The 17,350-nt window shown below is 36.7% G+C and overlaps 1 protein-coding gene across 1 annotated transcript; it reads left to right on the top strand.

Moving 5' to 3' along the window:
* The first annotated feature begins 1,917 nt into the window (after positions 1-1,917).
* On the top strand, positions 1,918-5,451 carry STRIT1 (small transmembrane regulator of ion transport 1). Its single transcript, XM_025436192.3, has 3 exons — positions 1,918-2,095; positions 5,116-5,208; positions 5,309-5,451. Exons 1-2 carry the CDS (start codon positions 2,083-2,085, stop codon positions 5,202-5,204), a joined length of 102 nt encoding a protein of 33 aa, XP_025291977.1. The 5' UTR covers positions 1,918-2,082; the 3' UTR covers positions 5,205-5,208; positions 5,309-5,451.
* Positions 5,452-17,350: the final 11,899 nt, after the last annotated feature.

Here is a 17,350-nt window from a genome sequence, read left to right as displayed (position 1 = left end):
AAAATTAACAATGCTGAAATATAAACCCTTGCATTTGTGAGTTCAAAGTGGATTCGTCTGTTAACGAATAAAGCATTTTTTCCTGAATAAATATCATATATATACATATATATATACATATATACATATATATATACATACACATATATATTTAATTTACTGAAGAGATACCAAAGAGATATTTTAGATTGAAGACTTTTCTAAGATCTAGGAATTCATATTCAATGAATTAATTTTTCTCCTTTTTTTCTCTTACTTTCTGTAGAAAACAAAGAAAAATAAATAATTTGTAAAGTAATTCCTCCTCAAAATTCAAATTGATAACAATTTATTGATCATTGATAACAATGATTTTAATAATAATCAATTTTATATAAAAATAAAGCTTAATATTGTAATATAGAGATGTTTTATACATTCTATTTTCACCCACTTTAGGCAATTGTTTTACACTAGTTTGTTCTTTAGAGGGTAGAACTGCTTCTGCCTTTTTTGTTTTTTTTTTCACTGCTTCTTTTTAATATCTTTTTTGTTTGTGTTTCTAAGATAGGGTATTCATTTGTATCTATTTAGTTAAAAAAAATCAGTATTTAAGTGAGATCAATCAGTCATCATTTTTTCCCACTCTGTCTCTGTTTATCTTGCCTCAGTTAAACTTTTTTATAATGTATAATTATTTAGTATTGAAAAAATACTGGACTTTAGCAATAATTTTGTTACACAGATAGAACATAGTCTCTCTTCTTATCTGGAACTGCCAGGCATTTAAAAAATATTAAATTGTATATATATAGAGAGATGGCAACTTGGTTTAAATGACATAACATAAACATATTGCATGATCATGCAGTAAACTTAGCAGAGGGTTGACCGCACAATCTAATCCGTAGGTATATGACTTGAGGTAGAAAATCACATGCTCTCCTTGCGCACGTGGGTAGTGGCATCCTAATTCATATGCCGCAAGGGATTCAGTGTGGCTGAGGCATCACTGCAAATGGGAAAGTAGAAAGATGAGGCGTTTTAGGTTTCTTAATGAGGAGTTCAGATTTTTATTTTCTAGGAAATGGAGAACCATTAGCGGATTCTAATCAGTGATGAGATGTGGACATTTGCAGGGAAACATCCCTCCTGGAGCTCTGTGGAGATGGATTTGATCAGGAAAGTCTTGTCTTTTAGAGGAGGACACCTTTAATGTTGTGATGGACTTTTGGGGTAGTTGGTCACAGGGTCATTTTGCAAAAACTTTTCCATTCAGACCCCAAAATTAAAGTTATTCTAGTGAGAACTTAGAGCACAGTCTAGGTCATGTTATATAAACCAGGTTGGACTTTGAAAAATGGAATGTCCTATTTTTATACATTGCTAATAAAAACAAGCTTATGACTGCTCTCTGAAAATTCTAGGCAATACCCCAGCCTTTTGTTGTTTTAGTTTCTAGTACATCTGTGTTAAAATGTTCTGTTTTTAGAATGGTTCAGAGCAAGGGGCACCACTTAATTTATTTTATCTTTTGCATCCTGTAATGTAATAAACATCTGTATTTCACACAGCCTTTTTATTTCATCTTTATGACACCTCTACTGGAAATAGAGCTCATTATCCTCATTTTAAAGTTAAAGAGGCTGATGCCCAGGTTAAGCAACTTGGCCTTCATTACAGAAATAGCAGAGTTGGAATTTGAAGCCAGTCTCTCCAACTCCAAAATGTTTTTTTCCCCCAATAGATCACCCTCACTCTTGGATAGAACTTGTCTCATTGCAATGCCATTTTTCCTACCTTAAACATTTTCTCCATGTTGTCTGAAGGCATTGGGTAAATTCAAAATCTGCCCATCTCAGCTTTAGGATAGCTCAGCTTTTTCAATTGTTTAGCTTTATCTTCCATAATAGCAGGCTAAAGAAGAGCCAGAGGAGTTCTGTTCTCCAACGCCTTACATCACTCTGCAGACAATTGGCAGTCAGGAGAGGGGCAGCTGCCACACTCTTCAGATATCTCTCTATTTAAAGTTCAAAGAGACACTGGATGACAACAACAAAGAGGTGAGCGTGGCCCTGACCAACCCACCCAGCAACAGGAAGAATGGCTGAAAAAGGTAAGAGTTAAGGCATCAGACCCTCTTGGCAAAAAAAAAAAAAAAAAAAAGGTCCAAGCTCCCTGGTGTATTTTACGTTCCCCAGTATTTAGTATTTCTGTTATTCTGAAGAATGTGGTATCACTGCTAAAGGGGCATAAACCATATATGTTAGCATGGCTACAAAAAATGCATTTGATGTACAATTTATGGTCCATGTCTGTATGCTATGTATACTTTTACAAGGATCAAACAAAAGTGCTTAATTTGTTCATCATGCTTTTTTCAAAAGATGAGTTAGAAGCCAGTTATTCTCCAGTGTCGTACCAGGTTGGAGGTATTGTGGTGTGCTGGACCAGAATGAAGGACATTTGATTTCTTTGTCAGGTCTGCTACTAAACAGCTGTGTGAGTCGGGGGAAGTCCCTCTACCCCTCTGGACCTGTTTTCTGACTCTAAAATGAAAATAAATAAAATGGGCTTAGTCATCTCTAATATGCTTCATGTCTGAATTTCTTTTTTTTTCCTGGTTTTTAAATGTGTATTATAATGGACAATAATCCCATGAGACATACAGTTTTATTGTCATCATTTCCGTTTCACAGATAAGGAAACTGAGGCATAGCCAAGTATAGTCACTTGCCTGTGATCACATACCAGAAAGTGGTGGTGCCATGTTCTGAACACAGACACTCCTGTTTCAGAGCACAGTGCCCTTAAGGATACTTCTAGGTATAACCATTTGGGCATGCTCAGGATTAGAAAGAGAGAAGCATTTTGAATTCACTCTTCATATTTTAAAAGGAGTTTTGTGCTTGTTTGCACTATAATGTAAGTGCCCTATACAAAATGTGTTGTGTTCTTACATATTCTTGTTTCTGTTTTTTTAAAGATTTTTTATTTAAAATAAAAATATTTTATTTTATTTATTTGATATGTTAAAATAAATGTTTTATTTTATTTTATTTATTTGAGAGAAAGAGAGACAGCTAGCAAGGGGGGAGTGCAGAGAGGCCAGGAGAAGGAGAGGAAGGAATCTCAAGCAGACTCCACACTGGGGATGGAGCCCAAAGTGGGGTTCAATCTCACGACCTTGAGATCATGACCTGAGAGGACACCAAGAGTTGGATACTTAACCAACTGAGCCACTCAGGCACCCCATATATATCCATTTCAAAATGATGCTACAGATTCTGATAAAACTTAAAATATTTGTGTTGAAAGAACACAGATGCAGGTATACTTTGAGTGTTAAAATACACAGTCAATTGGGACACCTGGGTTGCTCAGTGGGTTAAGCATCAGACTCTTGATTTTAGCTCAGGTCATGGTCTCAGGATCATGATTTCAGAATCATGAGATTGAGTCTCAGGGGGAGCCCCTAGTTGAGACCTGAGTCCTATTCCACCCTGGGTGTGGACTCTGCTTAGGATTGTCTCTCTCCGTCTCCCTCTGCTCCCCTCCCTGGTCTCTCTCTCTCTCTTAAAAAAAGAAAAAAAAATGCCTAATCAATTGTATTGTTTTACAAAGAGTAATAAATAAAGAGGTGTATACTTTTAGGGCTTTATTATATATTAATTTTAGAATTGTATTAAAATATGCTTGTATAAGATATTTATAAAGCTCCATTAAAATATTGGTACTGATTTTTAGGTTTTTTGAAATTGGGAAAAATACTAAATTGTGTATATATGAATAGTTAAAAAAATTAATGCTATGTACTTCCACTATAATGGCACCTTAATTCATTAAAAGTCTTTCATCCAAATGAGAGTAAAGGGCATTTCATAATGTTCATGTTATCTTTAAAGCAATACCACATGGCAGGTAAGGAGAAAGGTTTTTTCCATTTAGTGGTTAAAGCTTTGTGCAAGGTCACAGTGAGATGGAGAAGCAAAGAAAACCCATTGAATTTGCAAGAGTTAAGAGAGATTCCAACATTTTTGGAAACATAGATTTAAACCATTCAAATTCATTTTACCTGCACAAAGTTTGCTTTTATAAGAGTGTCTCCTAATTTTAGCAGTGTCTCTTTTCCTGATAGTTTTGTTTTAACAGCACTTAAAAAAAAAAACTTCACATTTTAAAGTGATGGAAATTGTAATAGGCATGCAATTGCTAAGAATACGCGTTCTCTTTGTGAGCTGATGGCATACAATCTAATTGTGCTTTTCAATTAAGAATATATCTGAGCCCTTAACACGGAGACCTTCATGCTATATGATGTCTTTCTGTGCACTTTAAAAATCTTTTTGCATGATGTGTGTGTGTGTGCAATGAATATTTTAAAAATGATAATTTTATGAATTGCTTTTCTCAGATACGGGTACAAATAGAAGACGCAGGAGGAACCGTTGTTCTAATGTCTTTTGTGTGTGTTGGATCAGTGTTGGTTGTTCTACTGAACATATTAACAAAATAGAATCTCTTTTCTCTAGTTGAGAATGGTCATATAAGGTATAATGCTTTTCTCTTCCTATGATGCTGAGGGTTAAAGTCAACTATCAAGAGTAAAAACATTTTTCTACACCTTTCCCTACGTTATGATTACTTAGTTCGGGAACACTTGCCTCAAGAGTCATTTTTGATTGTTTCTATGTAAACAGCCGCTCTCTGTGTTGTTGAACAAATGTAGGAGTGTGTTCTGTATATGCTAAACACACACACACACAGTTTAGTTTATAAAGCCCTTGCACACACGCAATATCATTTGATCCTCACCAACAGCTCAAGAAGGTCGATATCACAAGTTTCATTAGCTCTACAAATAGGGAAGACCAAGCTCAGAATTGCCCAAGGTCACATAACTGTAAAAGGAAGACCTACGGTTTGAACATAGGTCTTCCATTTCAAATAGCCAGCTGAGCCCCAAGTACCCTTTGTAGAACAGAAGATAATAATCATGTCGGGGAATGACGTGAGAGTGTATTTTTTTCTCTTGGTATTATCAGTTTCCTTTTATTCTCTTGATTCAAAAAAATATGATGCCAAAATGACCTACCTAATCTGGGGTGTTTTTTTCTTTTGTTGTTTATTTTTAAGCTGCTTTATCAAACCTTCTGGTCCCTATTCTTCTCTTGATTGCCTGGATTGTGGGCTGTATCATAATGGTTTATGTTGTCTTCTCCTAGAAAGGTAAAGTTTTTCAATAATTGAATATATTTATTCAGAAAGACCATACATTACTCCAGAAATAATCTTTTCTGTTTTACTAATGGAACATTTTATCATGCAGGCAAGAAGACTTCAGACTGACATCATTTAGAAGAACTAAGAAAAGCATGAACGTGACAGATTATTAAACGTTTCTCATGTAAATAACTGCAATGTTTGACATCACTTTGTAAGCCTTTATAAACTTGGATTTGTAAACTGGTATTTTAGTGTGCAGTAGACTCTCTTTCAGACTTTTAAAGATTCCATCTACAAATAAGAACTATAATGAACCTGGGAGGTAGGAAGAAAGTTCCAAATTATGACTAAAAATGCATAACCAATAGGGAAAAATTGGTAAATTAAATTACATTAAACAATTTTCAGGTGGGGCACTTGGGTGGCTCAGTGGTTGAGCATCTGCCTTTGGCTCAGGGCATGACCCCGGGGTCCTGGGATCGAGTCCCACGTCAGGCTTCCTGCATGGAGCCTGCTTCTCCCTCTGCCTGTGTCTCTGCCTCTCTCCCTGTCTCATGAATAAATAAATAAAATCTTTAAAAAATAATAAAAAAATTTTAGGCTACCCCCCAAAAAATAAACAAAAAAGGAGCTAGAGTTAAGAAGAGATAGTTCATAGAAAACAAGATGAAATATAAACTTGCCCTTCACCTCTTGCTCATAAGAGAAGAACTGTAATTAAAACTGCCCTAGAGAACCATTGCTCACCTCTCAGCTGGGAAAAAAGAAAGATATTTGGTTATATATATATATATATATATACATATATATATACATGTATATACATACATGTATATACATACATATATATATATGTAAGCTGTGGGGAATAAAGCACGCTCATATACTGTCTTTAGAAATTAAAAAATGGTACAACCTTTTTAGGGGTGTTTGACAGTCAGTATCTATCAGAATTAAATATGTATTTGACTTGTGACCCAGCTATCCCTCCTCTAAGAATATTGCAATTTCCACAAATACGCACTAGTAAAAGTGCAAAATGGCACATGCGCAGGCCTACTCATTAAGGCGTAATGTATTATAGCAAAAGCCTGGAAACAAGCCAAGTGTCCATTAACAAGAGACTGATTGAATAAACTGAGTTCTAGCTACATAATGTGCTACTTGGGCAGCTCTGAAAAGAAAGGAAGGGGGTCTCTATATACTGATGTGATGTCATCTCTTGGTCGAAGTGTTGAGTGAGAAAAGCCAGGTACAGAACTGCGCGTGCTACCTTTGTGTAAGATGGAAGGCCTATATCAATATGTACTTTCTCGTTTCAAGGCAATATTCTTTTCTCCAGCACTTTGAAACAGAAGGTAATGTTTTTAAGCAGCAATAGAAATGAATTTTTCTGTAATAAGTATTTTATTTCCATGTTTCCGCAACCAACCCGGTCATTTTCTCAGAGAACAAAGAAAGCTTAGTGCAGTAAAGAGAACACAGTTTTTGGAAGTCAGATGGTTTTATCCTAACTTGGGGAGTCCTTTAAATAGTTAATCTCTATAACCTTAGTTTGTTCAACTGGAAGAGAGGGATAATAATACTCTCATGGGATTGTTGTGAGGACCGCAGTGTTTTCTAAAGCTGCTTGCTCTGAATCGATGGAGTCATTTATTAAAAATACAGATTCTTAAGCTCCTCCTCTAAGAGCTTATTTTGATAGGTCTGGAGAAAACCCATTAAAAAGAATCAATTCTCCAGGTTGTTTTTATGATCACAGAAGTTTGGAAAACACACTTATAACATATGTGTATGTAGGCATTGCTCCCTGATACATATAGACACTGACCCATAATAGCTTATACCGGTAAGTTCCAACCACTTTTCTGTTTATTGCTGCAGCAAAAAATTAGCACTTTATTATATAATATTACATTGTATTTTTAGTTACATGAAGTATAATGATACCTAATATTATTTGTACACTAGTGTTTTCATATATGTGAATTTTATTTTATCAGATTTAAGCCCTTTCTAGGTAAATCCAGTTCCTATCTTTCTGACTTACAGATTGTAGTTCAAAATAGACAACTAATAAATATGCATCAAATGGCTAATTAATTATTTTCCCCCTACAATATCCATGAATACACAATGTCGATGTTCTAAGTTGGAACTTTAAAGATGTTGCTGAAGCAATTGAAGCTGGATTGGAGTTCTCAAAGATGTGACTAGTGATCTGCGAGTAATAGGTTGAAGTAGGTGATTGCATGTAGATTTTACAAGGCATGGGATCTTATATGTTTCTAAATTTCCAAAGTCTTCTGTTTACAGTCTATCAAAGTGCAAATATAATTCTTTGAGAAGAAGAGCATAAGGAGTTAACTGTTCCTTAACATTGTTGATGGCATGAAAGCTCGGCCACATCCACACTCTATGCTTCCCCGACCCCAAGACCTATACTGATGTCAGAGCGAAGAAATACTGCTTTCCTAATACCTAGTAGGACATAAGATATAAAAACCTTTAATGAAAGCTGTTTATTACCCTCTGTGTCTGGGAAGAGTGATAAATTCCATTGAGTTTTGAAATGTCTAAGGAGACTCCTCCTGAGCTACCAAGCCTGGTAGGGCTGAGAATACTCCGAGGATAAATCCTAGAGGAGAGATGTCTGTGCTCAAACCGATATAACGTTTTCAAGTAATAGCCATCTATGAATCTTGTAATAAAATAAACTTTAATCTCTTTTTTTTGAGGAAATTATGTCCTAGTTTAATTATTTATTATATTTATTTATTTGCTTTATTTAATATCCTTCATTTTTGCCTATTGCAGTTTCTCGGACATCCCCTTCCACCTTTTCTTTCTTTCCTCTTCTTTTTTGGACAGGCAGGATAAGTCTCTTAAAACATAAATATACATTTGCCTAAGAGTCCCTTGGAGGAAAGAAATGAACACCAAAAACAGAAGAATAATATTTTGAGTTGGTAATTTCCCAGAGAATGAGATGGATGGATGTTTTACCTTTATTCCATTCTTCTTTGAAAGTGCTTTCTTGTTTTGCGCAGTGAGATGGGTATGCAATTTCTTATAAATCATCTGGACAAAACACGCATGGGTACAGAGTGGTGGTTTTTTGGGAAGGACAGAAATATTCTAGGGCTTTGGATTCTGGCCATTACCCGAGATTTAAGGCATTTTCAGTAATTTCCTTGGGCTGGGCATACATGCCCTTATAAATTCAAAATTTCAAGTGACACAAATATATATCTGATAAAGTTATTTTTAGAGCTTATGCCTATGAATGTTAAAGGAAATAGGATATTGATTAGAATCTTGATGCTGAATGAAATGGGGTCATGGAGAAATTGTTTTGAGTTATAGGTTATCTGCTCTGTAAAATTGGTCCAGAAATGGAGAATAAATGGAAACAGGCTTTTAAGTGGTTTGCATATTGATGTGCTCAAAGCCTCTAAACCGGTGCCTTATTTGCTTTCTCCCACTCTGCCGTGTGAGGTAGACTCAGGATGGGATGCATTCAGATTTAGTAAATTCAGGCGAATTACCCATTAGGTGAATAAACATGGTGATCTCATCAGATGTTACAGACATTAAGCATATTCCTTAATTTTGCTAAAGCTAGAAACTCGAGTTGGAGCCCGTTGGCAATAGATGGAGGGATTGCTCTGGAGTCAGAGTACGATCACCTCCTCACACATATGGCCACATTCATCCAATTTTGTTTTCCCGCTTGCTTTCTGCTCTCCCTCCCTTCCTATTCCCCCGCTGTATGTAACCAGCACCTCTTTCCTGGTCTCAGTAGCCTGTGCGCAGCAATGAGGTCACTTTAACATCACTAATTCCAACTCCTGGGATCCCTGGGTGGCGCAGCGGTTTGGCGCCTGCCTTTGGCCCAGGGCGCGATCCTGGAGACCCGGGATCGAATCCCACATCGGGCTCTCGGTGCATGGAGCCTGCTTCTCCCTCTGCCTATGTCTCTGCCTCTCTCTCTTTCTCTCTCTGTGACTATCATAAATAAATAAAAAAAAATTAAAAAAAAAAAAAAAACTAATTCCAACTCCTTTGGCTCTTGCATCCTTCTGATGAGGAGGCTGGAGGGTCTCACGTGGGCTTATACATATGTCTGCCCTGCTAGTCATCACTTCTCCTCTGCAGGATCTAGCAGTTTCTCGCAGGCACTATGGGTGGTTTCCCATTCCCTCCATCTCTCCCATGGCAGCCCTCACTGGACCTGTATGTTGGTCTGTGGGCGAGTTGCTGTTTGTGGAGCCCTCAAGCAGTGCTGTCTATGTCACAACCTGCCTCGGAGCCTAATTAATTCATTCTTTTTCATTTTTATTTTCAACCTATCCTCTCACTTCCTAGGACCCCGGCATAGATCCAGGGCAGGGCCAGACAGACTCAAGTGGCACCTGCCACGCTGAATTCACAATCACTGTGTCAAGTTCCTTAAGTCTGGATTCTTCTTCGATAAAGAAGAGTTCTCCCAGGAGTCTCCTTAGGTTATGCAAGCAGGCCCTAGTTTATTTGCCACATCATGATGCCAAATGTGCCGAGAGCTGTTTGGCTCTCACAGACACTCAAGCAACGTGTCTGGATTCTCAGTCTTCTGACACAAATGAGTAGGGTCAGTGATAATTTAAAACAAAATACTGGTCTCAACTCACCAAACTGATTTTAAAACCAGTGGATTGAGCAACAGTGTGAAGAGCACTACTTTAGAATTGAGTGTTTTTAGACATTATCATCTTGGTAAGAATTTATTGGACCACCTATACCTCCAAACACACACACACACACACACACACACACGCACATAGGGTTCTTTGTTCTTACTGACACCTTTTTCCCTTTGCATCCCCTACTAAGTGGTAAGCTCTCTCTCTTTTTTTTTTTTTTAAATTGATGTATAGTTGGCGTATAGTATTATATTAGGTTCAGGTGTACAACAAGGCGATTCAACATCTATATTGGTTATGAAATGTTCACCATAGGTGTAATAAACTCTTTCAATGTAGGATGTGTGACAATGTAGGATTCACTACATATGACAGGAGGATGTCCAATGGATGTATATCAAGTGAATAAATGAATAAATGAATGAATGCCAAACAACCTCATGAGATATATCAAGAGTGTGAAGCTCTTAGCACAGTGCCCGACACTTACTACATACTCAGCTAATGTAAGAAATTATTTTAGTCATTATTAATATCAAAATTTTCTTCATTACCTTTTACATACGCTCTTATTTATTACACTTGAGGATTCTGTGAAGTAGAAACTACCGTCAACTCCGTGCTGAAGATAAGCAAACTGGGGTACAGAGATGTTGAGACTCATTCATGATTATATAGCCAGTGACTGGTACAAACCTGAACCTGTATCTTCTCATTTCCAGTTATAAATTATTTTCAGCTCTACTATATGATCACTAAATCACTAGATTCCTTTTGAACTGTACTGTAAGATGTACCAAATTTCAGAGGAAAGAAATCTCTAACCTATGTTTAAAGAATTGACAACTACATTTGTCTTTTCTGGGTAACATTTTATTTTCATGTCTCTTGGTTCCCACATTTAAGTCCCGTGGCCTGACCTCTGTCATCTCCTTCAGTTTTCTATTATTTCAGTCCTTTTCTATGTAATGTCGTCAGGTTCTTAGATTTCTGTTGTCAGACCCTTGACATAAAGGGATCTTTGTACCGTAGAACTTAAGGTCCTTAGCCAGATAGATCTGGGCTGCCTACTTTCACTTCTAGCTCTAAGCCAACTTTGCATACTCTGTTCTGGAAAGGAACTGCTCTTGGCCCTAGCATACTCCACCCCCTTTCTCAACACCTAAATTTATGTAACCACCTTCTTCTAGACTTTAAATTTTGGCTCAATGTGAGCCTCCTCCAAGAACCAAAAGTACACGGAACTTTAAAGCTTTCTCTATACCTACAGATGGAGAGAGTGACTTGAGGGTTTTCAGGTTGCACGTGCTGTAGCAAATATCACATAAGCACTTGTAAATAAACCTGTAATCCCTTGATGTCAAGGGTTTTTGATATTTGCCAGTTCTAGTAACAGTGACACATGAAGAAGACTATTATGAAAAGAGACATCTATGATAAATGACCTCTTCTTCCCCCAAACCTCAGACAACACAGAAGAAAGTAAAAAGCTCACTCAGATTCCCTTCACCTACCTTCAGTGCTGCCTCCCTTCCTCAGAGGTAACTGCTATTAGCAATTTAATGGATATCCATCCAAAATCATTTCAATGTGTTCACAAAATGGTTTACACGATATGGTTGTAGGAGTGCTTTCTTATACATTGTTTCACTTGATTCTCATGAAAGGGAGGTATCCAGATGTATGAAATGAGACAGATGAAGGCAAATCTGTTCACAGTTGCACAGCTGGTCACCAACTCAAGCAGAACTCGATCCAAGGCTGTTGTATAGTCTTTCTGCCGTAACAGATGCCAACTCACAGTATGGATTGACAGAAAGGGAGAGAGCATTGGCCTCCTACAGTAAATGACTCTGTCTTATTTAAGGTGTGGCATGTATGTATATTGTTTATATTTTTATATCCCATTAGCCTATATCTTCATGTAGTTAAAGCACTGAGCAGCTGTGCTTGTTGTGAGGTGCTCAAAAGTCTCTCCATCTCTTCCTTCTTCTTCACTAAGGCTGAGGCTGATGTATTCATTTTCCTACCAACCTTGGTGGTATACAGTGAAGGCGATGTAGAGTGAAGATGATGTGGGAGCTCTGAAAGTCCAATTATCTGGTCGTCTGGTGCATGTCTCTAGATTTAAAAATTTTCAAGTTTATAGACTTTGCTTCATAGTCCTGGGACTTAGATATGATACAGAATACCCACAAAAGTAATCCTTCATGCACAAAAATTAATAAAATACCTAGGAAAAAAACGTGACTAAAAAAGTGAAAAAGGCAACTCTGAAATATTGATGGAAGAAATTGGTGCAGCCACTGTGGAAAACAGTATGCAGTTTCTTCAGAAAGTTAAAAATAAAACTAACATATGATCCAGCAATCGCACTACTGGCTATTTGCCCAAAGAATGTAAAAACACTAAAACAAAGGGATACGTGCACCTCAATGTCGTTAGTAGCATTATCTACAATAGCCCAATTATGGAAGCAGCCCAAGTGTCCACTGATAGATGAATGGATAAAGAAGAGGTAGCGTATATGTACCATGGAGTATTATTCAGCCATAAAAAGCTAAGATCTTGCCATTTGCAATGTTGTGGATGGAGCTAGAGAGTATTATGCTAAGTGAAATAAGTCAGAGAAAGACAAATACCGTATGATTTCACTCATATGTGGAATCTAAAAAACAAAACAAATTAGCAAAGGAAAAAAGAGGCAAACTAAGAAACAGTTTCTTAACTACAGAGAGCAAATTGATGGTTACCGGAGGGGAGGTGGGTGGCAGGAAGGATGGATAGGTGATGAGGATTAAGGAGTGTACTTGTGATGAGCACTGAGTGTTGTATGGAAATGCTAAATCACTATATTTACACTTGAAATTAATAGAACTTTGTTAACTATACTGAAATTAAAATAAAAAAATTAATAAAAAAGTAGTCCTTTAGAAGACTTTTTAAAAATATCTACGCTTACATAAATTCAATTTAGAGAAAAGAGAAAAAATAAATCGATGGCATTCTGGTGATGACTCCCATCGAGGAATCCAAAGAGTTTTAAAGACCAGCATCAACAGCTCATTACTCTTAGTACCTTATCTGTAGATCGTGACAAGGAAAACTTCTGAGAAGAAAAGGGTTTTGGTGTACAAACATGTCAGGTAAGAGAAGCCAAGTGGAGTCCAAGCAGAAAGTGAGGCTTTACGACACATTAGCTCGAGGAAAGCAGACCAGGGTCAAGCGTGGAGCAGAATGCAGTGTTATGTTTTCAAACCATGTCTGACTTCTCTTTGACGTCACATTAAACATTTAGCCACCAAGAAACATTTGAAATCCATTGCCTGAAATCATTTCGCCTAACAGTTGTTTTTTTTAGGAAAAGGTCCTATTCCAGGGAGTGAAAGCATTGTGCCCTTCTGATTACTCATCTTAGTCTAAGAAAACAGTGAAGAGAAAGTCCAACTGAATACTGAGCCCTGGAAAGACTTGGAATTCCTCTGCCCTTGAGATCGATGGTGCATGCATTGGTGACTGTAGAAGAACTTGAAGAACAATGAAACCTTAAAGGCTCAGTAATCATCAATCATATTGCAATTAATTGGACGGATTTCCAACAAGACTACTTGATGTTGTGCTTTTTTTCTTTTTTTAATGTCTGGCCCATCCATTGTTTGATAAAAGATCATAACAGAGATTTGGTTTATTTTCTAGTAGATTAATACTTTTTTTTAAACTACCAGACCAAAGACCCGTAGGGTATGAATCATCTTGGCAAATAAGTGTCCAGAACCACATTGTCCTTCAGTGTTGTTGAGATAGAGATTTGTTTCTCTCAAGTCAACGTACACTGTATTTATAAAGTACACTCCTTCAAACTAGCTTTCCAACCCTTCTTACATCCTTCCAAAAATTATTTATTGCTTTCCAATAATTCACTACTATCATTATTAATCCCACTAAGTTCTATCTGAAGGAATTTTAACTATTTAGTAAAGAAAAATTTCTACGCCTACATAAATTCAATTTATTCAAGTCTATGTGGATATAGGTGTATGTGTAACCTGAAAATTAAATTTGATAAAGAAGTTTCCTTCCTCTAAAAACTATTTCAACTCTTTGGGTGTTTCTTATCCGGTAGTTCTCAAAATTTTGTCCTTGGACAAGTAACATCACCTGGAAACATGTTAGTAATGCACATACTTGGACTCCAGGGCTGTTCGATCAGGAACATTGGGAGTGGGGCCCAGCCATGGTGTTTTAAGTCCTCTAGCTGATTCTGATGCACACCTGCTCATGCTGGAAAACTGTCTGCAAGCTGTCTCTCTAACTTCTCCTAAAACATCATCTTAGCTTGGGCTTGTAACAACCTGACACAGTCTTTTTCTTGAAATGTATGAATTTCTTTTTAAAATAAATGTTACAGGGGTGCTTGGCTGGCTCTGACAGTAGAGCATGTGACTTTCAATCTCAGAGTCATGAGTTCAAGCCTCACATTAGGCATGGAGCCTACTTAAGAAAAATAAGTAAAGGGACGCCTGGGTGGCTCAGAGATTGGGAGCCTGCCTTTGGCCCAGGGCGTCATGATCCTGGAGACCCGGGATCGAGTCCCACATCGGGCTTCCTGCATGGAGCCTGCTTCTCCCTCTGCCTGTGTGTCTCTGTCTCTGTCTCTCTCTCTGTCATAAATAAATAAAATCTTAAAAAAAAAAGAGAGAGAGAGAAAATAAAAATAAGTAAAAGTTACAGAACAGAGTTTTTGCTCTGTTACTGAATCTGGCTCTGGGTTTACTTGCAGTGAATATTACATTAGTCTATTCATAGGTAATTCAGGGGTTACAAACTCACACGCTTTGGGGGACAGCAAGATAGCATAGATGAGAGACAAAAGTAATGCAAAATAGAGAATAGTGACAGCTGTGTGAGTGAATGGAGCATTCACTCCTTTCTGCTCACATCCACTGAAATTCGTATTTAAAATAATACTATCTGATAAAACAGACGACATCGTAGTCGGTAAGACTTTAAAAATCTGTTTTAAGTATATTGTCAAGAAAAGACACAAATAGTGGTTTTCATTCCAATTGCTGTTGAAATTATGTATATTTAGATATATATGAACCCCAGAGTAAACAAAAGAAAATAACAGTGTATAGTACAGGGAGATTCTCTGCTCTGTGTCAGGCTTTAGGAAATCAAAGTAGAGTCTACAAGTAGGCTTAAGGACTTGTGCAGACTTTGAGATCTTTTCACAATGACTTGATTTTATTTCCTCATCTGATTTCACTTAGCATTAAGTTAAGAAATATATGCAAGAGCAAATTCAAGACAGCTGCCACTTGAAAAGAAATCAAAGCATGGAGAAGCAGAGAAACTAACATAAAATATACTTTTTTGATCTAAGATCACTACTATACAGGACTCTCAGGCTTTTGGATAAAAAGTTAATGTAAGTGAAGCAAGTGTTACTGATTTCCTTTCATCTAATGAAGTTTTGGAAAAGGAAATGACATTTCTGTTTTTCCTCCCTTCCAAGAGAAGATATTAGCTTTCTAGTTAGCATATACTTCAACTCAAAACTTGAAGAATAGGTATTTATTCCCTTTTGGCATAATGAACGTATTTGTTTTGTTGGGCTTCTGGAAACTATATGATAAAAAGGAAATAAAATTTAAATACAGCCTTTCTTTCATTGTTTTCCTCCAAACAAGATCATCTCTGTGTTTTAAAACTCATTTTATGTCCTTTAAAAAAAACACTCATGTTTATGTTCTATTGACAGTGAGATTCTTTATATCCTGGTATTCCAAATATGAAGCAGAGAAAATTCTGAAAGTTTACTAAGAAATTGGCCACTTGTAGAGTTGAAATTTGAATCACTCGTTTCTGAAGCATGTGTTCTTTCTGCTGTTCCCCCTTTCAACAAAAGCATGGGTTGTAAACTGGAACTTCCGCAGGGACCAGGTGAAGGAAAGAGTCAAGTGAAGATTATGATGATTTGGAAACAAATGCCCCATCTGAAACACAAAGCTGCTACTAAACCAGAACAGGTTTTTTGGCAACTAAGAACTTAGGAAATTACCAGATCTTCCCATTTTTCACAAGAAGCTAAAAATATCTACTTTTTAAATGTGACATCTCTGTATTTAAAATACTGTCTATTATTAGTTTTTTTTTAAATAGCATTTGGGTCAGACACAATGCTCTATAGTTATGTCCTCAGAGCCAACATTTAATCACTCCTTTCTCTAGTGGCTACACAGATGATGGGTGCAGGATGGGGCCTTTCTCTGAAGGATTGGTCCATGATATAGAGTTCCTAGGGATATTTTTTTTTTTCTGGATTTACTGTCTAGATGCCCACTGTCAGAGGCTCTTGCACAGAAGACCTGGCTATTAATGGAAATATAAGCTGGTGCAGTCACCATAGAAAATGGTATGGAGCTCCCTCAAAACATTAGAAATAGAACTACCATATGATCTAGCAATCCCGCTTCTGGCTATTTATCCAAAGGAAATGAAATCACTATCCCCAAGAGATATCTGCACTCCCATAGCTAGCATCACAATAGCCAAGACACAGAAGCAACCTATATATCCAAGGACAGATGAATGGATAAAGAAGACGTGGAGTACACATACACTTGAGTATTATCCAGTCCTTAAAAAGAAGGAAATCTAGCCACTCATGACAGCACGGATGAACTAAAGGACATTATGCTGAAAGAAATGTCAGACATAGGACAAATACTATATAGAACACTTGGATGAAGAATCTAAAATAAACTCATAGAAGCAGAGAGTAGGATGATATTTGCCAGGGGCCAAGGGAAGGGGGAAACAGGGAAGTATTAATTTGGTCAAAGGGCACAAAGTTTCAGTTATGCAAGATGAATAAGTCCTAGAAACACACTGTATCACACATTTCCTATAGTTAACAAAACTTTATTGCCTACTTAAAAATTTGCTAAGAGGGTACATCTTATGTTAAATGTTTTTATCACTCAGTAGTGATAATAAAGAGGACAGAAGAAGCAATGGATGTCCTTACGGCATAGATTGTGGCAAAGGTTTTATGGGTGTACGCTTATCACCAAACTCATCAAATTGTGTATGTTAAATATGTGCAGTTTTTTGGACGTCAACCATACCTCAAAAAAGCCGTTTAAAAATCATTGGAATTGAGTTATAATTATTAGTAGTAAGCAGCTGATAAAAAATCCTAGAATTATTAACTTAAATTACATGAAGTTGAAATGTTTGCTTATTTGACCTAGAAAAACGGCCATTTAATATGGTAACATATTATAAATTTTGAAAATAATTCTTAAACCTAAATCATAAAGTTTTATTTAATATATATACATTGACTTGAACAGAAAAAAAATTATATGAAAGCTTCTAGGGATGCTGACACCATTTGAAGATCGATCCATACTCTAGAGATCTGAATACATCATGTAGAATTCCATTTAACAGCA

This window comes from Canis lupus, chromosome 23, assembly GCF_003254725.2.
Source record: "Canis lupus dingo isolate Sandy chromosome 23, ASM325472v2, whole genome shotgun sequence".
In the NCBI taxonomy this organism is placed as follows: Eukaryota; Metazoa; Chordata; class Mammalia; order Carnivora; family Canidae; genus Canis; species Canis lupus.
This window is presented reverse-complemented; position numbering and strand designations above follow the sequence as displayed.